Source organism: Hemicordylus capensis, chromosome 5 (assembly GCF_027244095.1).
Source record: "Hemicordylus capensis ecotype Gifberg chromosome 5, rHemCap1.1.pri, whole genome shotgun sequence".
In the NCBI taxonomy this organism is placed as follows: Eukaryota; Metazoa; Chordata; class Lepidosauria; order Squamata; family Cordylidae; genus Hemicordylus; species Hemicordylus capensis.
This window is the reverse complement of record NC_069661.1, coordinates 229,123,527-229,150,542: the sequence shown is the minus strand read 5'-3', so window position 1 is coordinate 229,150,542 and position 27,016 is coordinate 229,123,527. Positions and strand designations below refer to the sequence as shown.

The 27,016-nt window shown below is 45.8% G+C and overlaps 2 protein-coding genes across 3 annotated transcripts in view; both read left to right on the top strand.

Annotated features, from left to right (window-relative positions):
* LOC128328071 (cystine/glutamate transporter-like) overlaps positions 1-1,040 on the top strand; it is a 60,129-nt gene extending 59,089 nt beyond the window's left edge. Inside the window, exon 16 of the transcript XR_008308983.1 lies at positions 904-1,040. The gene's annotated coding sequence lies outside the window, so the exon portion shown is untranslated. The remainder of the gene's footprint in view (positions 1-903) is intronic.
* On the top strand, positions 649-27,016 carry LOC128328072 (protein mono-ADP-ribosyltransferase PARP12-like). Of its 2 annotated transcripts, none has more exons than XM_053257665.1 (8): positions 649-1,070; positions 6,389-6,585; positions 7,680-7,800; positions 10,886-10,982; positions 12,279-12,360; positions 17,215-17,334; positions 24,840-24,987; positions 26,466-27,016. In XM_053257665.1, exons 2-8 carry the CDS (start codon positions 6,502-6,504, stop codon positions 26,744-26,746), a joined length of 933 nt encoding a protein of 310 aa, XP_053113640.1. In that variant the 5' UTR covers positions 649-1,070; positions 6,389-6,501; the 3' UTR covers positions 26,747-27,016. The 2 variants fall into 2 exon arrangements, with proteins under 2 accessions (XP_053113640.1, XP_053113639.1); XM_053257664.1 differs by having other exon boundaries at positions 650-1,070; positions 17,215-17,345; positions 24,836-24,987.

The following is a 27,016-nucleotide window of genomic DNA, read 5'->3' as shown; positions in this document are numbered from 1 at the left end:
TCTTCTACCCAGTGTTTGATTTACTGAGCTGAGGCCCATTCACATGTTATTTTCAACACTTGTACAATGAGTGTACAGTGTACACAGGTGCAGATATTCACATGTTGTGTTGAACACAGGTACAGAAGTACACTTTCTATCTGTACCATGCATTTGAAGGGCTTGTATCCAGGCTCACTTTTAAAATGAACACAGGTACAATCATTTGCACAAACACACAAGTGTACAGTCAACTGTACACTTGTATAGCATAATATCTGAATCAGGCTCTGAACTGCTCTTAAAACACAGTCACTGTCAGTCAGTCATAGGCTTGTTCAAGTCTCTGGACTTTAGACTATTAAACTCTACCCTTAGAGAAATATACTAAGTTTATGAGCTGATCAAAGAGCTATGATAACTTCACAAACCGAGTAATGGGCAGCCCTAGAGGGAATGATTATTAAATAAATCTATCTAGGTCTCAAACTATGTGCCCTTAAACAATTGGCGGTCATTCGCTGATTGCATTGGTGGTTTGAACCACATTTTGAAGCAGTCAGCACTTGTCCTGGGAAAGTACTGGAAAGGGTTAATCGTGTGCCTTTGACTCAGAAGCAGGTGACTAATTATCCCGGAAAAATAGGAGGCTGCAAGGCGTGGTTTTCCAGCCTGGGAGGAGTGTGGAGTAGTTAGGCTAGGTAGAAGTTCACTGGGGCATTTTTGCTTTTTGTTTGGTAAAGGGGGGTGGGGGTGGAGTTAGGAGGACTTTGATATTCTGTATTGTTCTGCTTTCGAATTAGTTGCATACCTGCTTGCGAAGATTAGCAGCTTTACACCATCTTTGTTCAGAAGTTTTGTTTTTCCTGGGCAGCTTTTTATTTTTATTTTTTTAGAATGCTGTCCATCTTGAATCTTTTCTAGTTTGGTATATGCTGCTGGCTTGGCTTTGGACTATGTGTAAGACTTTGTTGTAGTAGAATTATTTCTCACGAGAGCAAAAGAAGACGGTGTGAAAAGCTGCTGCTGTGTTTCCACGAGAGAATCCCTATAGCACTTCTCTGGAAAGGTTAACTTTACCTTTATAAAAGGTAAGTGAAACTTGCAGGAATCCTTTCTTTGCCGTCTGATCTTAAAGCGTTTAAAAATCTTTCATTTAAACACCTTGTATATTTAAACTCTGGTTATGCTTATAATTCCTTATTACCTCTTATTATTATTATTATTATTTATTGAATTTATATACTGCCTAGTATAAAAAACTCTAGGTGATTTACAGAATTAAAACATACAATATAACACATTTAAAATTCATAAAAAGATAAAAATTATAGATAAAAACATGTTAAAAACACATTAAAATTTAAAATACAATCTCAGTTGAAGGCCTGCGAAAACACCTCTTAAACCCACCCTTCCTCCAAGGACCCCAAATATTTGTGGCTCCTTTCCCTCCCCCTCTTTACAACATACAACAGCCCTGTAGGTTATGCTAAGAGTGAGTAATTTGCCTGGGATCACCTATTGACCGTCATGGGGGGATAGAATTTGAACCAGAGTCTTCCCAGACAGAATCCTCTGCTCTAACCATTGGGCCATGCTGGCCCCAAACCTGGAAAGTCTATGGTTGAGCCTTGACTTACCAGTTGCAGGGGAGTAACAGGAGGAGAGAGGGCATGCCCCCAACTCCTGCCTGTGGCTTCCAGTGGCATCTGGTGGGCCACTGTGTGAAACAGGATGCTGGACTAGATGGGCCTTGGGCCTGATCCAGCACTGCTGTTCTTATGTTCTCTGTGTGGATCTCCATGGAGTTCAGTACAGTAATGGAATAGCTGCCTGTCTGGAGAGCCTGTGTTCCTATTCACGTGTTACGTTCAGTGCTTGTACAGTCTGTGTACAGTGTATACAGGTACAGATCTGTATGCCAGTAGTACACACTTAAGCTATACTGAATGCAGATTAGTGGTGTGCATGGAACCATGCGGCGTGGTCCGGCACTGAGGGGGGGTCTACCTTTAAGGGCAGGGGGGGAGAACTTACGCCTCCCACCGCGCTTCCCCCTCTGGCGCTGCAGTTTAGACCGAAGTTTTTGGGGCGGCAACGTTCCTCCCTGCCGCCCCTGCCCCCGTTGTTGCCCGGAAGTCACAGTAAGATGAACATGCATGTGCGTGCACGGCAGCGACAGGCGTGCGCGTGCCGCGACGCGCACATGCCTGTTCATCTTACTGTGACTTCCGGGCAACGACGGGGGCAGGGGCAGCAGGGAGGAACGTTGCCGCCCCAAAAACTTCGGTCTAAACTGCAGCGCCGGAGGGGGAAGCGCGGTGGGAGGCGTAAGTTCTCCCCCCCGCCCTTAAAGGTAGACCCCCCTCAGTGCCGGACCGCCGGACTGGTCCAGTTCCGAACCGGTTCGGAGGTCTCCAACATGGCCTTCGAACTGGTTCGTGCACATCCCTAATGCAGATGCAGCAGTACATTTCTTCGTTTTACCCTTTGAGGGGCCTGTACCCAGGACCACTGTCCGAAAGATGGCAAGTTCAGCCATTCACACACACACACGCACACGCACACACACACACACACACACGCACGCACGCAACATAATGTCTGAATAGGGCTAGTGTCTCTCTCTGGGGTGTCTGCCAGATAAGCTGGTTTTTTGGAAGGAAGGAAACTGGTTTTTTGGGGGGTGGGGGCAGCAAAATGCCTACCATATGAGGGGAATTTGGCTGTGACTATAAACAGAGCCTAGAGCTCTCCCACTACTTGCAAGAAACGCCCCCCCCCCCACCTCTCCAAAGCTGGTTTTACTGCCCCCTCTAGAATCCTGCTTTTTTTGTTCCTTCTCTCACCTTGGGACCAGGCCTGTAGTCAGCCTCAAAATTTTGGGGGCAGGATTGCAGAAGCCGGGGGGAGGCAGCATTTAAAATGTTCAGTGAAAACCATCAGTGAGGCTGCGGAGGAAAGATAATCTTTTGGTGTGGCAGGTACACATCATGCCACCAGCTGGCTACGGGCCTGCCTGGGACCCTCACCTCTGGTGCAAAACTACATGCTGCATGCAACCATATTCCTCAAAGCCTTGCTGGCTTCTTTTGCAAAGGACAGGAACTTCGGAAGGGAGTGAGCAAACTTTTCATTTAGGAAAGAGGCAGTTGGGCTTGGCATGAAAAATGTGCAAAGGCCTGTTTTTCTCCTGCAGAGAGGAGGAGGCAGAAAGCATGGTCCCATTCCAGCCTCTTCCAGTGGAGATTGAGAGCTAGTGTGGTGTCAATCAGGACTGGGGACACCCAGTTTCAAATCCCCACTCCACCATGAAGCTCCATGGGAATTACCTTGAGTCAGTCTCTCTCTCCCCCCCCCCCCGCCGCCTAACCTATCTTACTTTATAGGGTGATTGTGTGGATAAAATGGAGGAGACGATGTTTGCCACTCTGAGTTCCCTCAAAGAAGGGTGGGATGAAAATATAATACATAAATAATAACATTTCTGCATGCTCCCTTACTCTAAAGAACTCACTGCTAGCTAGAAGCCAGCACAGGAGCAAAGGGCTGGGTGAGAACCGTTCTTCTTGGGTCTTCTGTTTGCAGGGGGCCATATTTTACATGGATAAGGATTCAGAAATGGGATCCCGCCTGGTAGCATTTGACCACCACCTGCTACATGTGCAGACCCAGCCTTGTGTTTTCTAGGAAGTAGCTGACTGTGCCCTCCGTCATTCACAGCTATGCTGTTCCCTTGGTCATTCTTGACCTCTTGCTCTGAGTTGGTTTCAGCATGGCAGCCTTTGACCCTTTTGCAGGACATGCAAGTCAGTCTGAGGTAAATGTGGCCAGTTATGTAATGGCTGCCGATAGGTGCTGATGTTCTCTCTTAAGCAGGGCTGTTTCTCTGGGAGGGAGCGTTTGAGGGGACTCTCTCCCAGGGAAAGCAGTTGGTTTATCCACATAGTGTTGACCATCTTCCCCTTCCTCTTGTCTCTCTGATGGTACCTCTCTTAGGAACATAGGAAGCTGCCTTATGCCAAGTCAGACTATTGGTCCATCTAGCTTGGGATTGTCTGCACTGACTGGCAGCAGCTCTTCAAGATCTCAGGCAGGAGTCTTTCCCAGCCCACATAGGAAGCTGCCATATATTGAGTCAGACCATTGGTCTGTCTTGCTCAGTATTGTCTTCACAGACTGGCAGCGGCTTCTCCAAGGTTGCAGGCAGGAGTCTGTCTCAGCCCTATTTTGGAGAAGCAAGGGAGGGAACCCGAGACCTTCTGCTCTTCCCAGAGTGGCTCCATCCCCTGAGGGGAAGATCTTACAGTGCTCACACTTCTAGTCTCCCATTCATATGCAACCACGGTGGAACCTGCTTAGCTTAGGGGACAAGTCATGCTTGCTACCACAAGACCAGCTCTCCTCTCATAGGAACATAGGAAGCTGCCATATACTGAGTCAGACCATTGGTCTATCTAGCTCAGTATTGTCTTCACGGACTGGCAGTGGCTTCTCCAAGGCTGCAGGCAGGAATCTCCTTGGAGATGCTGCCAGGGATTGAACCTGGGACCTTCTACATGCAAAGCAGATGCTCTACCACTGAGCTGCTACTACTACACATTTATATACTACTTTTCAACCAAAATTTCCAAAATGGCTTACCTATAAAAAAACAAACATAAATTAAATGGCTCCCTGTCCCCAAAGAGCTCAAGGCCATTCTGGCTGGGGTTGATGGCAGTTGAATCCCCAGATGTCGGTAGTTCACAAGGCTGAGAACCCCTGAGCTTGTGATCCATTTGGTGTAAATACAGGATAAGCCAGACATCTTTTCCTGGCCTTGTGGGGTATTAAAACAAAATGACACCAAAAGCCAGCTTTGAAATGAAAAGCAATGGATGGTTGTGAAATCTGTCTTCAGTGAGTCAGTCTCATGAGTTTGGTTTATTTAGGTTTGGCATTCCTGTGCCGTCTCCACCCGAACTCGCACCATTCTACCTGGCTCAACACTGTATAGCAGAGATGCACAACTTCATCCCTTCAGCTGTTCTTGAACTAGAACTCCTATCATCCATGGTCATAGTGACCAATAGTCAGGGATGATGGGGGTTGTAGTTCAGCAACAGGAAGGCATAGGTTGTGCATACCACAATTTTAAGTACGTGGTGTCTATGATAGGAGTCACCAGATGTTGCGGGAGCTGAGGTCCAACAACATCTGGGGGGCCCTGGTCTTTGGGAAGGACTAGGAAAAGCCATGCAGCTGTCAGCTTCCACGATTGTTCTAGTGATATTGGAAAGGACCAGTATGGTCTTTCAAAGGATTCCTTTCTAGTAATGTGCTGCTGATATGTGTACCAGAGATAAGAAAAGTATATAATGTAGGACAGATGGGAAGAACATAATGCATTTAGCACTTTGCAAGGAGAAAATATCCGGAAGGTTTCTGAGCCTCTTGAATTCTTCCACTAGGTTTGCCAATGGACCAAAAGAGAAACTGGCTTGGCTTGCTCCTGTGTCTTTAACAGCAGTCTTCTGTTTAAACTCATAGTTAAGCTGGCAACCATACCTTTCCACACTCTGTCACCTTTGTTCCTTGCCCTCTGTACCCTTACATATGGGCTTGCTTGACTACAATTTAACTGGATAACTTGCTCATTAAATGTGGAAGAACTGCTGTGTTTTCTCTTTGAATATCTTAAACTAAGCCACCTAATGGCACAGCGGGGAAGTAACTTGCCTAGGGAACAAGAGGTTGCCAGTTCAAATCCCCGCTGGTATGTTTCCCAGACTATGGGAAACACTTATATTGGGCAGCAGCAATATAGAAGATGCTGAAAGGCATCATCTCATACTGCATGGGAGACGGCAATGGTAAACCCTTCCAGTATTATACCCAAGAAAACCACATGGCTCTGTGGTTGTCAGGAGTTGACACCAACTCGATGGCACAACTTTACTTTATCTTAAACTAAGAGATTGGGTGGGTGGGGAGGGGGGGTTTCTTCAAAAATGACCTTTGAGGGTCGCTTTCGTTCTTCTGGAATCTAAGACTTGCATATATAAGTTTATCCGGTCCTCCTCATGAGTGTAAGCTGCGTTAACTACTGACTTGCAGATGCAAACTGGATATTAAAAATTGGAAGGGAACAAGATTCAAATTGGGCTTGGCCTTAATTGCATTATTTCAGAGCAGATGTTATCCTACTAGGATGTAGAAATAATGGCCATCACATGGAGTGTGCTTGAAATTTCTTGTCACTGGCAATGCATGTGCAGTGCCACATCAGGAGATTTCTCTCTCTCTCTGCTTTCTACTATCTCATGCTACCCAGTTAGTGCACACACCCCATATTGGTATCCTTAAAAACCAGTGGATTTGGCTAACCTTCTTAGCTTGATGCTAATCTACCTTTGCCTTTCAGACTGAAGTGTGAATTGTTCCTCTACTTTCAAATTCTCACTGGCGTCCAGGACATTTTCAGAAGATGACTGGAGTTAGAATCCACATCTGACCATCTCTCGTAGGCCATCTGTCATGCTCCTAGACTCCATTGTCAGAATAGAATTTGTCTGGTATTGGTTGGATGAAACTGGCCAGTGGGTTGAATATGGCAAAAAGGTAAGTTGCTGTTGACCTGATGAACCAAGTCCAGGTGCCTCTCAATGAGTGGCTTTTACTGGGCCTGTGCACTGCCAACAGTGTCAAATTCCGACCTCACAGGGGCACTGTTGGGAGGGGCCATCTTGGCCCCTCCCCATGTTTTGTTGGAGATCCTGCAGCTATGTCAGACCCTCCCACTGTATCCCTCCCAGAACAGAGAGCACAGCTTGTGACTCAGCGGGGGTGGGGGGCAGAGACAGGCTGCACCGCTTCATCTTCAGTTTGAATTGAGCCAGTGGAAGCACTAAGGGGGGGGAAACGGGGAGGGCGTGCAGAGAAAGGACAAAGTGGATTTCTGGGTGGGGGCAGGCCATGCCCGCCATGTTAGATTTCTGAAACAGAAATGGGGGTGCAGGTGAGGGGCAAACTACTTGTCTGAGGGGGTACTTGCTCCCCTCACCAGATACTCTTGACACATGCAAGGAGCTGCCTTCCATGGCTTGGAATTCAAATGGTTTTTCCTTTTACCTTCTAGGTCCTTGAGTGGTGTGGGTGCTTCTGGTGTTGGTTATTTTTTCCGAGGCTGCTGTTTATTTAATTTCATTTAAATATTTCTATCCCACCTCCATCCCCCCACTCCCTGCTTCCAGTGCAATACTGCTTGAGATGGCTCACTACAATTAGAACGAAAGAAAGAAAAGTGAATAAAACTCACTTAAAACTAGACCCAATTAAAAGCAGATTAACACACTAAAACTCACTAGAACAGACGTGTGTGTATTTTAAAAAGCTTCTATAAAAAGATGAGTCTCTGTATTTCTTTAAAATGCTGAAGGAGGGAGATGGTGAAGTTCATCTTGGAGGGCTTTCCAGAGTCGAGAGGCCACAAACAAAAAGAACTTGTCTCTGGCCCCTGCTGTTCAGGACTCTGGTAGAGCCCAAGGTCTACTTGGCCTCTACTGTGTTATAAGAGTTTGAGAGAGACGAGACACAAGCCATACCGATGTATCCGAATGGGTTATGGGCTAAAGCCTACTGATTATTGCGTAATGCCTAAAAAGTCAAAACTAATGAATATACTTCTGTTCTGTGCCCCCCTTAAATTTTTGTAGCATCCACTGCACTGTACAGCTTCAATCTCATCTTTGGATCTGGAGGCTGCTTTTCTCGCTGACCAGAGAGGCGTTGTGTTCTTCCGTGCTGGCTCTCAGCTGTATGAGCTAAACTTCAAAGGTTAGGGTATCTATTCAAGATTTAACGAATATCTGTGAATTTGACTTCACATCCTCCATGTGAGGCTGGACTAGACAAATCCCAGGTGCCAGGGAGCCATGGCACCAAGAAATTTAACTGTGGTGCCTAGACTAGGATATCCAGAGGCAGAGTTACTTAATAAAATATTTTTGTACCAGGCACAGGCAGCCTGTTTCTGTAGTAAGTATGTTACTTGTTAGGGGGATAAAGATAAGCCTATTTATCTCCCCAACCCCACCACAATGTTTATCACTAAGTCCAGTGATTTTAGGAACATAGGAAGCTGCCTTCTGCTGAGTCAGACCATTGGTCCATCTTGCTCAGTATTGTCTACACAGACTGGCAACGAATTCTCCAAGGTTGCAGGACAATTCATGCAATTCAATTCATTAATTAATACAATTCATGCTTGCTACCACAAGACCAGCTCTCTTTGTCAAGTGTCCATTGTCTGGCTCCCAAATTTCGGACCTAGATCTAAAGAAAATTTGTCAAGGCTTGATGTGAAACTTCTCGAATATAATGCAGAATTATGGGTGAATGTGAGATTAAGAGTCTTATAAGGAGAGTTGCTGCTTCCTTTACACGCCATACTCCTTAGCTGCAGCCTCGTATTCAGAAAAGAGGTAAACAAATGTTTTCTTCTCACTCTCTTTCCATACATTTTCAATTGTTTAGTCTCCATATGGACTGCTTTGGCTGATGCCCTCTGGCCACCCAGTTTTTCAAGGAGTATGTGCACATGTCTTCCCTTCCCTACACTTGGTATGACATTCTGTCCCCACATAGTTGGATTTTGTCTCCGCACTTACTTCAGTATCTGATGCGGAGGTATCCAGTGACTCCCCTTATGTGATTAGGCTGGATCAGTTCCAGTTTGTGACTTCTGAGGATGTGGACAAGCTGATTGGAAGGGTGCGGCCCACCATCTGTCCTCTTGACACTTGCCCGACATGGCTTATACTATCTGGCAGGGGGGTTGTTGTACAAGGCCTGGTAGAGATAATAAATGTGTCTCTGAGGGAAAGTAGGATGCCTCCTAGTCTTATTATTAAGACTAGGCAATTATTAGACCGCTTCTAAAGAAGCCTACCTTGGATCCCTTGGAGCTGAGTAACTACAGGCCTGTCTCCAACCTTCCGTGGCTGGGCAAGGTAATTGAGAGGGTGGTGGCCTCCCAGCTCCAGACAGTCTTGGAGGAAACTGATTATCTAGACCCATTTCAAACTGGCTTCTGGGCTGGCTATGGGGTGGAGACTGCCTTGGTTGGTCTGATGGATGATCTCTCAACTGGCAATTGACAGAGGAAGTGTGACTCTGTTGGCCCTTTTGGACCTCTTGGCGGCTTTTGATACTATCGACCATAGTATCCTTCTGGAGCATCTGGGGGGTTGGGGGTGGGAGGCGCTGCTTTGAAGTGGTTCCGCTCCTACCTCTTGGGCAGGTTCCAGATGGTGTCCCTTGGAGACTGCTGTTCTTCAAAATCTGAACTTTTGTATGGTGTCCCTCAGGGCTCCGTATTGTCTCCAGTGTTGTTTAACATCTACATGAAACCGCTGGGAGAGATCATCAGGAGATTTGGTGCAGGGTGCTATCAGTATGCTGATGACACCCAAATCTATTTCTCCATGTCAGCATCATCAGGAGAGGGCATAACCTCCCTAAATGCCTGTCTGGAGTCAGTAATGGGCTGGACGAGGGATAACAAACTGAGACTGAATCCAGATAGGACGGAGGTACTCATTGTGCGGGGTCGGAACTTGAGAGACTATTTTGATCTGCCTGTTCTGGATGGGGTCACACTTCCCCAGAAGGAACAGGTATGCAGTCTAGGGGTGCTTCTGGATCCAAGTTTCTCCTTGGTGTCCCAGGTTGAGACAGTGGCCAGAAGTGCCTTCGGCTGATACGCCAGCTGCGTCTATTTCTTGAGTTAGATGACCTCAGAACAGTAGTACATCTGCTGGTAACCTCCAGACTGGATTACTGCAATGTGCTCTATGTGGGGCTGCCCTTGTACATAGTCCGGAAACTGCAGTTGGTCTGGAATGCGGCAGCCAGGCTGGTCTCTGTGTCATCTAGGAGAGACCATATTACTCCCGTATTGAGGGAGTATACACGGCTTCTTCGTAATGAACCCCACCGCCCATTGAGATCATCAGGAGAGGTCCGTCTGCATTTGCCACTGGCTCGTCTGGTGGCTACTCAGGGACGGGCCTTTTCCATTGCTGCCCTGAGGCTTTGGAATGCGCTCCCTAGTGAAATAAGAGCCTCCCCATCTCTGACAATTTTTAAAAAGTCCTTAAAGATGCATTTCTTCACCCAGGCTTTTAACTGATATTGTTTTGATTGTTTTGAATGTTGTTTTTAGAATATTGTTTTAAAATTTTAAATTGTGTTTTTAATTTCTTGCTTTTAAATTTTTGTTTTGTTTTGTTTTGGTTTTTAATTAATGTTTTACTTTTTAATCTTGTTATAAACCGCCCAGAGATGTAAGTTTTGGGCGGTGTAAAAATATGATAGGTAAATAAATAAATAATAAATGGTTGCTCAGGTTACTTTTAAGGATTACTTTAGCCACACAATGAGGGTAGCTTGGATATGCCCTGTGTGCACTTGCTCCATGGAACAGTGACTATAAGGAGTCCTGTTCAGACACTACATTGAACACTCGTACAAGTTTACACAGGTACTGTGATTCACACATTACATTGGACACTGGTATAATGGTACACTTCATATCTCTAGCATGCGTTTGAGGGGGCTGTACCCAGGTTTAGTTTTAAAACACACACAGGTACAGTCATTCTCACTAACGCATGTCTGTATGCTTGTACACCTGTACGCTTGTTCAACATATTGTATGAATCGGGCTAGGGAGAGAATAGGATGCTGGGGCAGGGGTGGGGAAGGCATGTTTATACTTGCCTCAGCTTGGAGTCCATGTTGTATATGGTCACCTTGATACTATCCTGTAGTGCTCTGTAGCTGTGTTGAGATGGTAAATGAATTGCTACTTGGTGGCCGTACACATTATTTAACATTGATTGGTTCAATTTCCCTCCAGCTATGGTCCAAAGAAACCTGCATTTCCGAACCCGGAGAAGAGTCTGCAGATGGCCCAAACTTGTGTTCTTTGGAGGTGAACTCACCAGTGAGAAGGGGTACTGGTTATTTTTCATTTTTACTGTCGAGCGGGGTCTATAGAGCAGGATTGCACAACCAGAGCCCTCTGGCTGTTGTTGGGCTACAGCCCCCAGCACCCCTGACTCTTGACCACTCTGGCTGGGGACAATGGGAGTTGTAGCCCAATGGCATCTGGAGGGTCGAAGATGTGCAACCGTGCTGTAGCGGATGGTTTGTGAGGAAAGAGGCTTCTGCCTCGATCAAGCAAAGCATATCATGTGTCCAATCGGGGCCAGCCCTAGGTTGAATAGCACCCAGGGTGAGGAGTGCCTCTGGCGCCCTGCCCCCTGGTTAGCTTATCACTGTTGCCAAGTTGTGTGGTTTGCAAAACCTAGTAGTGTAAGAGGCCCTGCTTCAGTTCCCCTGCTTTCCCAGCAATGCCCATGAAAAGGGCCCGGAGCCATCTCTCGGTAACTTGATGCTTAGCTGCCAGGGCTCTCCTGCTCCAGGTCTGGGATCCAGCTGTGATCTCACGGCCTGCATACACCACAAATGCCGAGCTCCCATGCTCCGCTCGGCGCCCCCTTCAGGTAGGGACCCTGGGCAGCTAGCCAGCTCACCCGCCATTATATTGTGCCTACCCAGTGCAGATGCAGGCACACATCTGCAGGGCTGTCCTTAGAGAGCCTTGGTGGGGCACCGGGCCTGGGGCAAATCAGCCAATGCGAGGCCCCCTTCCAGTTAACTCTAATGGGGGTTAAAAGAGTGAGGCCTGGGGTGGTTGCCCTGCTTGCGATGCCCTAAGGACAGCCCTGCACATCTGCATGAGCATCCTCGCACTCCTCCAGGCCCCACTGCACTGACCGGATGCATCTTCATATGCTTCCACACGGATGCATCCCCATCCAGAGCCACCAGTTGCTGGAAACACCAGTGGCTGTTTCCTGCAACTGGAGCTGTGTTGGAGCCGTTGTCTGATAGGTTGTGCCATAGATCAAGCGTAAACACTTCTTTGGGTTGAAGTGCAAGGCAACAATCTATTGTGGCTGGGAGTGATGGGAGTTGTAGTTCAGCACCAGCTGGAGAGTCAAGGTTGCCTACTCCTGGCTAGATGTTGCAGCATCATAACATCTGCTCTGCTATTTTAACTAGTCTCTCTGAAGCCTGAGATGACTTCTGAAGTCGGATGAAAGCATGTGGTAGACAAGTGTTGTCACTCCTTAGAATGGCTTGAGTCTTGAGTGCAGAACTTGGAAAATGGCTGGTGTTTAAGAACAGGCAGTCCAGAGAATGGCAGTAATTTTGGCTGTTTGATTTTCCTCACTTGTTTGCAGCAATCGCTTTGAATCTTCTCTTCCGTTCCACTTGTTTCCTTCAAGCTGGGACCAATCAGCACTGCCTAACATAGGCTACAAGGTATTTAGTTTTACCTATTGGCTCTTTGTAGCCACAACTGGCCAAGTTCAAGCTCTTGAATGCAAGGGGGAGGAGTTTGCCCATAGTCTGCTAGTACAAGTAGAATGGCAAGTTGCCATTAGCTTTGGCCAAAGGTAGCCAGTTGGAAGCACCCACTTCCAGAGAGGACAGTGAATAGTCAACATATTTGTTCAGGCATACTGATACTGATATCTGTAGAGCATTTGGATGGGTGTCTACAGGTGAGTGCTGTAAGATATTCCCCTTAAGGGACAGGTCTGTAGCTCAGTGGAAGAGCATCTGCATGCTTGCACGCAGAAGGTCCCACATTCACTCCCTGGCATCTCCAGGTAGGGCTGGGAGAGGCTCCTGATTGAAACTCTGAAGAGCCATTGCCAGTCAGTGTAGACAATACTGAGCTAGATGGGCCAGTGATCTGACTCAGTATAATGCAGCTTCTTATGTTTCTTTGGAGATTCTTCTGCCTCCTTTAGCCCTATTTATTTAACAGCACCTCTTTGATTCTTGCTCCACCCTTTTTTAGCCTACTTTCCAGTAGGCTTATGAGATCACCCGGGATTCCATATGTCCGTCCATCCATGTGTTTGTGTGTGTGCGCGCATGCACACACACGGAGGGGGGGGGCACACCATCTTGGGCTCAGAAATCTGGCAAAAGAGCAAGGTCGAGGAGGAGGAGTGCTTGAATTGAGCTGCATAGAGGTGCACAGGGATACTATCAACATCCTGGGGGTGGAGTATGGAACAAAAGGCACAGCATGAAGGAAGAACTGGGAGGAGTGCGGGAGGAAGACCCGTGAGCAACTAGAACGGTGGAAACAATGGACATTGTATATCTACCAAAGGGCAAACTTTGTACAGACCTACATACAGCTGGCAGCAAACACCCTGGCAGCCATCTGTCTGCCGCCCAAGTTGTTGTTTGAACTGGTCGAAGGAGAAATCAGGGCTTACATGTTGGGGAAGAAGAGTCATACAGCAATTCCAAGAGATGCAGAGACGCTGCCGAGGGCAAAGGGCGGACTTGCACTTCCAATGCTCTACGTGCTCTAGGCAACCATCTTCATCACAAACAACTGGGGGTCATGGAGGTGGGAGAAATAGAAACAACAACGGCAAAGCGTGGGTGAAGGAGGAGAAGTTCAACCAGTGAATCAGCTGGTGGTGGCCAGTTTCCAGAAGAACTGGGAGCATATGCAGTGGCGAAAGAGCTGGTGGAAGCAGGGGGAAGCACAAGGAAGGGAGAGTGATGGTCCTGACAAACAAATGACAGACTTTATAGCAGAAGCACTGCGCTTCATGGAGACGTGGAGGATATCACTGGAAGATGTGAAATCTACAGAGGCACCCGTGACCACCAACCCTGGCCCAATGCAGAAGAATGAGTTGCAAGTCAAAAATGATCAGATGCGCCAATTGAGGCAAGAACTGTACGCAAGCATTGTACAACAACAGCTAGTGAGAGAGGGAACGACGAGCTCAAAGCATGTCGATGTATCTCTCGCAACTGTGAGGGGCGGGGACTGAACTGAAGCCTACATTCAAGAGGCAGACGGATAAACACACCCCAGCAATCCCATATCGGTTATGGGAGACGAGGTGGCGACTTTACCACCAACTGCCACCTCTCAATGCATACAGGGTCCGACAAGCAACAGACAAAGATGGCGAGAAGAGAGAACAAGTATGTCCTAGGGGAGAATGTAAGAGGATGGTGAAAGAGAAGGGGGAAGTGATGGCATCGAGAGAGGTGATACAGCATTTCCTGGAGGGCTGTCCAGATAACATGGCGACCCGAAAGGAGGTGGCGAGACTCCTGAATTAGCCCGAACTCGACGCAGCACACCCTGATGCCCTGACCTGGGAAGAAATGATCTCAGGAGGAGGAGAGAAGGCAGGAAGGAGAAGTTCCCCGGACCCATTAAGAAGAGGCCACAGGAACATAGGAAGGAAGGAAAGACAGCACAATGTGGACTTTGGAAAAGGAACGGGGACAGCAAGAACGCAACCATTGAAGAGGAAGAGATGGGTGCTTCACGACAAACTATTGCAAATGGTTAACTTGCAAATCATTGGCACCCTCTTGGAACAAAGGAATGAGGAGGTCGAGGGCTGAGCAACGGCAAGGGCCAATTATATGGTGGCAGGAAGTACTACAGAAGAAACAAGTGATGGGCATAGTAGTGATGACAGTGCAATCGAGAAGCGACATCAACAAGAGATAGCGAACGGGTGAGAGAGGGTGCTTGTGATGTTGCGAAGACAAGTGAAAGGGGATATCTGGAGAGGGAGGTGGGCCTGGTTGGAAGATGTTTCAGGTCGAATAACATGACCTGGAACTGGGATAACCTCTGACCCTAACTTTCGACCTAAGAGTGTCAGAGGGGGAAGATGTGACGGTCGGCACCCTGCAAGCATAGAAGACCACCACAACACTAAAGACTGGCACCTGCAGAGTGGAGAGTACCATTGAGTGTGTGTACTACTCTTGAACTTGTACCTTTGAACTTGTAAGAACTCTCTGGGGGCAGACTTTTCTTTCATGCTGTTGGCGGCACTGGGATGTGACCCCCAGTTGCAGCAACAGTAGTAAGGTAACTAATTAAAAAAAACCCTGAAGCCACGGTAGAGGGCAGATGTGTTTTTGTGAGCTCCTGAGGGAACCACAGAGGCCAGCAGCAGCGGGCTAAATTGAAGGACAGTGACCTGAGCACACAGCTAGGTGGCTGGCAGACAGAGGAGGATGGGGCAACCCCCACTTGCATCGCAAGGTGGGGGCAGAGAACCCTGCTGATGACACAGATGGATCCGGGGACATAACGGAGGACTGCCACGAGCACCGAGCACCGGCTGGATGGTCAGCTGTCTAGAAAGACAGAGACGAGGCAAAGAGAGGAGGAGGCAGCGAGAAGGGAAGGGAAGGAATGTCTGGGGCAGAAGAGTCAGCAGAAGAGGCCAGCAGAAGATGGTAGGGTATTTGGGGCACGAGAGGGGGGCAGAGAGAGGGGTGCAACGGAGGACATGAAGGAAGAGAGAGAGGGGAGGGGGAGTAAGGGGAGATCATGAAGGAGCCCAAAAGGCAGAGAATGCAGGTGACAAAGGTGGAGGCAGTGGCGGGGATGGTGCCTGCAGAGGTGGGCGGGGAGGGGACACTGGCCCCGGGTTGGCAAGCCAAGGGGGAGAGGTCCATAGGGAGCTGCAAGCGGAGGGAGCCAGGGATGGAGCAGGGGGAGCAGAGCCGCGACCCGAGGTTGGGCAGTGGGGAGTAGCCAAAGAGGGAGAGTGCCCCAATCCAAGATGGTGGACACGTGAATATTTGAGGCACAAGAGGGCTAACGTTTGGACCACCTAACCAATTTGAACCAAATTTGCTACAGGTGTAGGGACACATTGGGCGTAGTTTGTAATGATGTCATTCACCCCAATTCAAGATGGTGGATGCATGAATGTTTGAGGCGCAAGTGGGCTAACGTGTGAACTGCCTAACCGATTTGGACCAAACTTAGTCCAGTTGTAGGGATAGTGATAGGAAAGTAGGCAGATTAGTTCTTACTAGAACAAGTCATTAAAATGAAACAGATACTCTTTTACTAAGCGGTGGAGCAAAATAAACCCCAACTTCATTGAAGATTTGGTTTGCAACTTTATCCTTTCATTTTAAGCCCAAAGCAAACAGCCCTACACTCATACTCCTAATTTGTGTGTGCTCATAATTAAAAGAAACATTGGTCCTTTGTTTGAAATTGGGTGCTCCAAAATTAGGGGCCTGGAAAGTTTAAAGGCACTTCTGGCTTCTATTTAAGTTAGCCACATCTAGATGCTACTGTATCGGCATGGACCATGTGGAAACAATTTTATTCTTGTGACCACATCCCAGCCGTAACATTTGAACCAGCCCATGTGGAGGAGTTTCTGAAAGAGAACACATGTAGCAACTGTGCAATTAGAGCCCAGTCAGCTTGTTCGTTGTCTTATCCTGTTAGTTTATTGTGCTCCTTTAAGTTTTGATAGGGTTTTTAAACTTTCTTTGGCTTGTTGTATATGGATTATTGTGTGCTCCCTTGATCGCATGTTTTGGCCAATGGGATGGGTGCACACACGTGGGGGGGAAACTGGGAAGGGGGAAGAAAAGAGGGAGTGATTTGCAGCAGCTCTCTAGCACTATTCAGACATAGAGGCTGTTCTCACGACCAAAGTGGGATGGGTGGAAGGCAGGATCCTACGTGCCTTCCCCCAGGTGGTCAGTGCCTCCTTTGGGCTCCACTGCTTTCGTGCCCCCTCAACCAGCATGACGGCTGACTCCTCAAGTGGGATCAGGGAAAGGAAGTCCTCCCATATCCCACAATGCACCGCGTGAGCAGTGGAGAGGCAGCCTGCGACAGTTCAGCAGCGCTTATCTCCCTGGCCTCTCTTTTCATTGAACTCTATAGCCGCCACTCTCAGCAGCTGTTTTAATTGTTGGGGTGCTCCAGGCAACCACAAAGTGAGGTAGAACAGGCTCTATTTTCCTCCTACCTCACTTTGTACATGGTAGTGGATCTGGGCTACCCAACTCTGGAGCAGTTGGCTTGGGGAGGCCTCCCAGTGACCCAGACGACATGAGCTGCTTGGGTTAACTCTCTACTACTTGTGTTGTGAGAATGGGCTCATCATGTTTCATAAGTGTTCAGGTCTTACACATGTACGTGTTTCTGTGTATTATAGACGGGAAGTGTACCGCTGGACGTGTGTTCAACATAATGTGTGAATCTGTATCTGTGTAAAGATCTTTACCTGTATATACTGTGTTTTCCTTATACAAGTGTTGAATGTAATGTGTTCTGTTTCTGCCTAGATGGTCGAGGTCTCCAGTTCTACTGAAGAATATAATGAAATCAAAGAACTCTTTGAGAAGACAATGGATGGTTACATTATCCACAGACTCCAGAGGATTCAGAACCCTTCTCTTTGGCAAGTCTTCCAGTGGTTTGTATTATTTCACTTGCTTCCTAGGGTGGCGATTATGGTATAATTCAGGCCAGATAGAGTCCTGAGCTAACTTTCTTATTCTCCCTCCTCTAGGATACGACAGTAACCAATATGAATACCTAACTCCAAAGGTATTCCTTCTATCACTTAGTGCAGGTCTTCCCAGCCATGGGTTCCCAGATGTTGCTGGATTACACCTCCCATCATCCTCTGTCGCAATAATGGGAGTTGTTACTGGAAGATAATGGGAGATGTAATCCAACATCTGAGAACCCAAGTTTGAGAACCCCTGACTTGGGAATCCAAAAAGATTGCTTGGGCCTCTCTTGTGGTTTGCTGTCATGGATGTGTAGCTAGATGTTGGCCCTCCAGGTATGAGGATGGCATAATGGAGTTATTGCCTGCAGCGTACATGTTGATATGGGACATATGCTGACCTTTGGTCCCTCTAGGCCAGTATTAATGGGAGGAGAGGTGGTCTTGTGGTAGCAAGCATGAATTGTCCCCTTTGCTAAGCAGGATCCACCTTGGTTTGTTTTTGAATTGGAGACTATATGTGTGAGTCCTAGAAAATATTCCCCTTAGAGGATGGGGCTCTGGGAAAAGCACCTGCGTGCATGCATGCAGAAGGTTCCAAGTTCCCTCTCTGGCATCTCCAAGATAAGGCTGAGAGAGAATCCTGCCTGTAACCTTGGAGAAGCTACTGCCAGTCTGCATAGACAATACTGAGCCAGGTGGACCAATGGTCTGACTTGGTATATGGCCTTGGATCTTCTGCACACAAAGCACGTGCTGAACATAAGAAAAGCCCTGCTGGACCAGGCCCATGGCCCAACTAGTCCAGCATCCTGTATTGCACAGTGGCCTACGAGATGCCTGAGGGCATGCCCTCTCTCCTGCTGTTACTCCCCTGCAACTACGGAGCAATGTCCCAGCTTTCTGGACTCTCTTCTACTCAGTGCCTTCTTCCCCCAAGCTGTGTTGTTGTTTTTTTTAAGTGGCCCAGGCTACCACAGTCATTTTGTCACTGGCACTCTCCACTTCTCATGAGATTGGCCAGGCAGAGCTTTGCCACGTAGACCCCGTGGTAATGACAGCATTTCATGCACATGAAAAAATAATCTACCAGAGCAGATATCAGCCGCCATACTATGAAATGCTGCTAGTGGCACTTGGCACACCAGTTGAAAAGCACTGGCGTAGAGCTAAGTAGGTCACAGAGGGCTGGAGCGTTCCTTGCTGTTGGAGCCCACCGACAAACCTAGTAAACTCCCTGTAGTATTTCTTTTCGTGTCCTTCCATGCCTTCAAGTGCTTGATAAAAAACGTCCCAAGTTCCTTGAAAACCTGCACCTTGGACACAAAATATGTGTTTGGGCTTATCTGGTGCAGAATTTTGACTTTTAACGACGAGAGCATAGAGCCCTGTATACTAAAGCAATTCCTTGAGGGTCCTGCTAGTGAAAGCCTTTGGGACTTTTGCTTCCAAATGTGTGAATGCTTGCAGAACATCATCTGGTTATCTCCTAGCTCAAATCCAGCCAATCCCTTATTCTCCTTGATAACTTCTAGATTATTTTCTTTAGCTCAATTGCCTTTCCATTGGCATGTTTGGAGGGCAGATTTTTTTAAATTAAAAAAACCCAACACCTTACCATCTATGTAAAAGCCCGTGTGGATCAGGTGCTGAAGAAACCATGGGGCATATTTTTCTTCTTCTTCTTCTTCTTCTTCTTCTTCTTCTTCTTCTTCTTCTTGTTATTATTAATTTTTTTTTGCAGTAATCCACATAGTAAATTGGTAACTCCCTTTTTATCTCAATTACCAGGCAGGAGAGAGGAATTTTATGTTTTATTTCTCCTCTCTGCACACACAAATTAGTGTTGCTACATTTTGTGCTATAGCACATAAAACTCACCATGAAATCATAAAGGCTTCTTTTTCTCTTGCTTATTGAAGCTGTAGTTAATAAGTAATAAGAATAATAATCAACTTTATTTGTTAGCCGCCCCATAACAAATTGTTCCCCGGCTGGCTCACAGCAGAGGATTAAAACATATAATAAAAACACATAACACGTTAGGAAACATAGGAAACTGCCATATACTGAGTCAGACAGTTGGTCTATCTAGCTCAGTATTGTCTTCACAGACTGGCAGTGGCTTCTCCAAGGTTGCAGGCAGGAATCTCTCTCAGCCCTATCTTAGAGAAGCCAAGGAGGGAACTTGGAACCTTCTGCTCTTCCCAGAGTGGCTTCATCCCCTGAGGGGAATATCTTGCAGTGCTCGCACATCAAGTCTCCCATTCATATGCAACCAGGGCAGACCCTGCTTAGCTATGGGGACAAGTCATGCTTGCTACCACAAGGCCAGCTCTCCTCTCCACGTTGAATCATAACAGATAAAAAGGGTGAAAAGAAAATACAAAATACAATACAAAAGAGCTTAAAATTCATTTTAAAATTAGTTAAAAATCAGAACAAATCTGAAAACCCAAATTTAAAAGACCTATGTGAAAGAAAAGGTGCCCTAGTTTACATCGCTGGTTCTTTAATGGAGTCCAACTTGAACAAGTGAAACAATTTAAATATCTCAGGATTGTTTTTTCTGCTACTGGATCACGACTATTGCACAGAGATTTTGTTATCCAGAGCGGAAGAAGAAGTGCCAGTTTGATCCGGTCCTACTTCTGCTCTAGAGTTGCTCAGTATGTTCAGCAGCTATCAAATTATTTCATGTTAAGGTAAGGGCTCAGCTACTGTATGGTGTTCAATTGTTACTGTACTCCAATTTTGAGAAGGTTGAGGCAATACAATCAACCTTTCTGAAAAACGTCATTCAAGTACCTGGTTGCGTGCCTAGAGCAGTGCTGCGTCTTGAAGCAGAATTGATTAAGGTTGAAGCTTGGGCATGGTTTTTCATTTTGCGTTATTGGCTCAAATTGATGTTTAGGCCTATTGGTATTGTCTCATTGATTTTTCAAGATACTTATCATTCAGCTTGGTTGCAAGCTAGTGAAGGAAGATTGCAGTATTACCGATTTTTGCCTTCAGCCGTTCTTAGTTTGCCCTATGAGGCGGCTAGGGGCAGACTTAAGGAAAGGATTCTGGACGAGGAATCTCAGACTGACAGGAATCTCATTCCTAGGGGTGTTTTCCTGAATGTTGAAACTGTAAGCTATTCTCCAGCTAGTTATTTATCTCTTCTTACTGTACCTAAATTTTGTAGGGATTTAATTTTGGCCCGTTGCAATGCCATGAATACAGCTGTGCTGCAGGGGAGATTCCAAAATATTCCTTATCAATGTCGTGTTTGTCCATGTGGATCGGGAGAAGTTGAGACGGCTCATGTCATTTTGTATTGCCAATTTTATAGTGAAATTAGGAAGAAATATATTTCTCCTCAACTTATTCTGTTTCCAGGATTAACTGAAATGGACTATTTAAATTTAATTGTAAAGGATTGTAAAGATGAGAATTAATTTATTGTTGCTAAATTTTGTTATATATGTGGTGTTATTCAGAATGAAGTTGTTAATTCTAAATGATTTTATTCTTGTATTTCTGGCCATTGGCTGTACTAATAGAGATTGATTGATTGATTGATTGAGATGCCTAAATGTAAATAAATGTAAAACTAATAGCCATGTAGGAAAAGAAAACCGGAAGCTGCAAAGACAGAATTACAATGGGAACGGGGAACGTAAGAAGCATGAATATGGGAAAACTTGAAACAGTGAAAAATGAAATGAATCAACTACTAATTGACATTTTGGGCATCAGCAAATTAAAAAGGACTGGAATTGGACACTTTCAATCAGAAAATCATACCTTTTACTACTCAGGACATGAAAAGAAAAGAAGGAACTGTGTTGCTTTCATAGTCAGGAAGAATATAGCAATGAGAGTAAGATAGGGTGTGGTCAGTGACCAACTAATATCAATTAGATTTTGTGGACAACCCTTTAACATGAGTTTTTCAAGTCTATGACCCAACAACTGATGCAGAAGAAGAGAAAGTTGATGAGTTGTAGGCTCAAGTTCAGTCTGAAACTGACAGAACATGCAAGCAAGATGTGCTGGTGGTGGTTGGAGACTGGAATGCCAAAGTTGGAAATGGTAAAGAGGAAAACACAGAAACAGTCAAGGCTCTAACCAAAACTATGCCAGCAAATTTGGAGGAATGACACAGTGGCCAACAGTTTGGAAGAGGTCAGTCTACATGCCCATACCAAAGAAAGGAGACTTAACATACTGCGCAAACCATTGCACAATATCCTTAATTTCACATGCTAGCAAAAGAATGCTCAGGATCATCCAATGCAGATTAGAGCCCTAGATGGAAAGGAAAATGCCAGATGTTCAAGCTGGCTTCAGAAAAGGCTGAGGAACAAGAGACATTACTGCTAATGCACGCTGGATAACTGAGAGAGCCAAATAATACCAGAAAGAAATCAATATATGTTTTATTGACTACAGAAAAGCCTTCGATTGTGTCAGCCATGTCAAGTTGTGGAATATCTTTAAGAAAATGGTCATCCCAGAACATCTCATTGTTTTCATGAGAAATCTATAAGCTTGTCTCCAGACAGAACATGGTGAAACAGACTGGTTCCAGATTGGTAAAGGAGTAAGACAAGGCTGTATACTTTCTTCTTATTTATTCAATTTATATGCTGAACATATACTGAGAGAAGTTGGATTGGAAGAAGACAAGAACAGCTCCTGGGTCAGGCCCAAGGCCCATCTAATCCAGCATCCTGTTTCGCACAGTAGCCCACCAGATGCCACTGGAAGCCACAGGCAGGAGTCTCTCCTGCTGTTACTCCCCTGCAACTGGTACTCAGAGGCATCCTGCCCCTGAGGCTGGAGGTGATCTTCAGCCTCCAACTAGTAGCCGGTGATAGACCCTCTCCTCCATAAAGTTATCCAAACCCCTCTTAAAGCTATCCAGGTTGTTGGCTGTCACCACATCTCGTGGCAGAGAATTCCACAAGTTGGTTATGCGTTGTGTGAAAATGTTCTTCTTGTTGTTTGGTCCTAGATTTCCTGGCAATCAATTTCATGGGATGAACCCTGGTTCTAGTGTTATGGGAGAGGGAGAAGAATTTCTCTCTATCCACACCATGCATGATTTTATAGACCTCTATCATGTCTCCCCGCAGTCATCTTTTTTCTAAACTAAAAAGCCCCAGGTGTTGTAGCCTTGCTTCATAAGAAAGGTGCTCTAGGCCCCTGATCATCTTGGTTGCCCTCTTCTGCACCTTTTCCAGTTCGACAATGTCCTTTTTTAGATGTGGTGACCAGAATTGTATGCAGTACTCCAGGTGTGGCCGCACCATCGTTTTGTACAAGGGCATTATAATATTAGCAGTTTTATTTTCAATCCCCTTCCTAATGATCCCTAGCATGGAATTGGCCTTTTTCACAGCTGCTGCACATTGAGTCAACACTTTCAATGAGCTGTCCACTACAACCCCAAGATGTCTCTCCTAGTCAGGCACTGACAGCTCAGATCCCATCAGCGTATACCTGAAGTTGGGATTTTTCGTCCCAAAGTGCATCACTTTACACTTGCCAACAATGAACCTCATCTGCCATTTTGTCACCCACTCACCCAGTTTGGAGAGATCCTTTTGGAGCTCCTCACAATATGTTTTGGATTTTACTAGCCTAAATAGTTTGGTGTCATCTGCAAATCTGGCCACCTCGCTGCTTACCCCAACTTCTAGATTATTTATGAATAAATTAAAAAGCACTGGTCCCAGTACAGATCCCTGGGGGACCCCACTTCTTACTTCCCTCCACTGTGAAAACTCTCCATTTATACCTACCCTCTGTTTCCTATCTTTCAATCAGTTAGCAATCCACACATGTACTTGTCCCCTTATCCCATGACTGCTAAGTTTCCTCAGGAGTCTTTGATGAGGAACTTTGTCGAAAGCTTTTTGGAAGTCCAGGTATCCTATGTCAACTGGATCACCTTGATCCACACACTTGTTGACACTCTCAAAGAACTCCAAAAGGTCTGTGAGGCAAGATTTACCTTTGCGGAAGCCATGCTGGTTCACTCCCAGCAGGGCCTGTCCTTCTAGGTGCTTTACAATTTTATCTTTGAGGATGCTTTCCATCAATTTGCCTGGAACAGACATTAAGCTAACCGGCCTGTAACTTCCTGGATCTCCCCTGGATCCCTTTTTGAAAATTGGTGTTACATTTGCTACTTTCCAGTCCTCCAGTACAGAGCCCGATTGTAGGGATAAATTATATATTTTAGCAAGGAGGTCGGCAATTTCACATTCGAGTTCATTGAGGACTCTTGGATGGATACCATCTAGCCCTGGTGATTTGTTAGTTTTCAGTTTTTTCAGATAGGAAAAACTTTCCAGAAGATGAGCATGGTTTTATAGTTGGAGGAAGTAACATCAATTACCTGCACTACGCTGATGACACCACTCTGATAGTTGAGAATGCAGATGATCTGCAAGCTGAAGTAATGAAAGTCAAGGAGTACAGTGGGGGGGGGATGGGATGATGACTAAATGTAAAGAAGGCTAAATTAATGACAACGGGTACAACAACCAGCCTTAGACTTGATTACGAAGACATTAAAGTGGTGGATAGCTTCTGCCTCTTAGAATCGACAATCAACAGTAAAGGATCCAGCAGTCAAGAAATACTCCGCAAACCAGCACATGGTAGGGTTTCAATGAAGGCCTTGGAAAGGATATTTAGATGCCATGATGTGTCTCCCTACAAAGATTAGAATCATTCAGACAATGGTTTTTCCCATGACACTGTATGGATGTGAAAGCACCAATGCTTTTCCATCTTGCTTCTGAAGAAGCAAGATGGAAAAGCATTGATGCTTTTTTGAACTTGGGTGCTGGAGAAGCCCTTTGAGGATACAATGGACAGCCAGGGAAACAAACAAATGGATCATAGAACAAATCAATCCAGAATTTCCAATCAAGGCACAAATGACCAGGCTCAAACTATCATACTTTGGACACATGCAAAAACCTAGCTCCCTTGAGATGTCTATTATGCTGGGAAAGTTGAAGGAAAGGGAAGAAGAGTACAACCAGCAGCAAGGTGGATGGACTTGATTACAACAGCAATGAATCCATTACTGAGAGACCTAAAAGGCCAAGTTGAAGACAGATCATCCTGGAGAGAATCTATTTATGTGGTCGCTAAGAGTCGGCACCAACTTTACGGCACTTAATCAATATGTTAGGAATAATTCTAGTATATAAGATAAGCCTTTTTGCATTGATTTAGAACTGTATAGGTTGTTCTATGGTGTTGTGCACATACTGGTCAATGATTGTATTAAAAATCTGATTTCATTTGTGGACTATCTCCCATCTCTTTGCAATTACAGTGTCCAAGTTCTGGATAGTGAAGATACATTTTAATACTTGATTGCATTGAGTTGGGCTACAGGGTGGCTTGTTTCTTTACCAAGCAGATGCTTCTGTTTCTAGGCAGAAAGAGCAGATGAAGAAGATGAATGGAGGGAATGAGGTAAATGAAAGGCTGTTGTTCCATGGCACCAGCAGATCCCATCTACATGGCATCTGTGAGCATAACTTTGACTGGAGGATCTGTGGGACCCACGGAACGTTATATGGAAAAGGTACCTAAATGGATGGGGCGTGTGTGTCCACATACACATTCATGTTTTTAGACACTTTATCTTATGGAGGGAGCTTGCTAGGAGGAGTGCTTTTGTTGGAGAAACAACTCCAGCTGCTTCGACTCTTGGCACCTTTTATCCTAGTGACCACTAGCGGCATTAGGAGTAGTGACAGTGAGGAAGGGTCTTGCTCTTTATTTCCCCCTCATGTTGTGTGTCTCCCTGATCTGGCTTTCTCTGTTGTTGTCAGGGCTTATTGCTCTGCCTTTCTTGCTCTCTGCTGCAGACTCCATTAGCCATGAAACTTCTCCCCCCCATTCCTCTATACAATGAAGACAGAAAGCTCAGGCATACAGGCTTTCCATCCATTAATGTAACTTCTCCCCCCAAAAGCTTGCTTACAAGACTGGTGGTTCAAGATGGATTAACTTCAAGCATAGCTTCTCTATAGATCTGTCCATGTGGTGTGCATGTCCCCCTTTCACTACTGGTTCTTGCAGTGGGGAATGGGGGGGCGGGCTTAATTCTTTCTCATACTAGTCAAGCATTGATAAGTTTGCCCACTCTCTGTGTCCCTGGAGCTGTCCAATGCAGTCACCAATGGGGAAGGAATAGAGGTAGGCAGAGAATCCAGATACATGCACACAGAGACCGATGGCGATCAAGATGGACAAGACCTGTCTCCACAATAAATAGCTCAGGTAGTGGAGGAGGTAGGTGCAGAGTACCCATTAGTGCAGGGCTTCTCAAACTTGGGTCCCCATGGATGTTGTTGGATTATAACTGCCTTCAGCCCTTGTGGCTGGGAATGATGGGAGTTATAGTCCAACAACATCTAGGGGTCCTAGCTTGAGAAGTCCTGCATTAATATATTACATCTACCACTGCCAAAGAAGTGGGACTCTCCTTATCCATGATCCACTTGTCCTCTTTTGGAGCCATAGTGAAGAGCTGGTCTTTTGGTAGCAAGCATGAATTGTCCCCTTTTGCTAAACAGGGTCTGCACTGGTTTGCAATTGCATGGGAGACTACATGTGTGAGCACTAGAAGGTATTCTCCTTAGGGGATGGGCCTACTCTGGGAAGAGCACTTTTGTGCAGAAAGTCCCAAGTTCCCTCCCTGGCATCTCCAAGATAGGGCTGAGAGAGACTCCCGCCTGTCACCTTGGAGAAGCCACTGCCAGTCTGTGTAGACAATACTGAGCTAGATGGACCCCTGGTCGGACTTTGCAGAAGACAGCTTCCTATGATGCCCTCTCATCACAATATAAACTAGCAAATATAAAACAGTCTTGCCAAATATTGAAAGCAAAAAACCATTTGAATGTCAAATATGTGGTCAGGGATTGTAGTTGGGTCAGTGGTGTCACCTGTATAGGAGGCATAATGTGGGGCCAGCTCACATCCGCATGATATGAAAACCACCTTGAGAGTCTAAGCTCTTCCTAGCATCTTCTCTCCTCTCTTTTTCCTTTTTAGGGAGCTATTTTGCCAGGGATGCTAGCTACTCCCATCGGTATTGCCAGTCAGATTCCCGCTATAAGACCATGTTTGTAGCCCGAGTGCTGGTTGGAGATTATGTTCAAGGCAATGCTGCTTATCTTCGCCCACCATCCAGACCTAACCAGCAGAACAGCTTTTATGACAGTTGTGTGGACAACCTTCTGGATTCTTCGATTTTTGTCATCTTTGAGAAGCATCAGATTTACCCAGCATATGTAATAGAGTATGAAGAAGTATCCTATTGTGTGGTCATGTAATGATAGCAGTTAATCTTATATTTGTTTCTTAAGAATGGACTTCAAATCTTTTTTATAAACGTAAAGTATTTTTATTAAAAACAAACAAAAAAAAAAAACAACCCCAACTCTGCTGTGGTAGATGTCTTCTTAGTTCCAGATCTTACGTACGTAAAATACTTCAAATTGGGCAACCCAAATCCATTTTTGGATGACTGGCATTGTTTTATAATCAATAGTAAACTGGACTGAGATTTTTGGAACAGACAATAAACCTTGCAAACCAGTGTT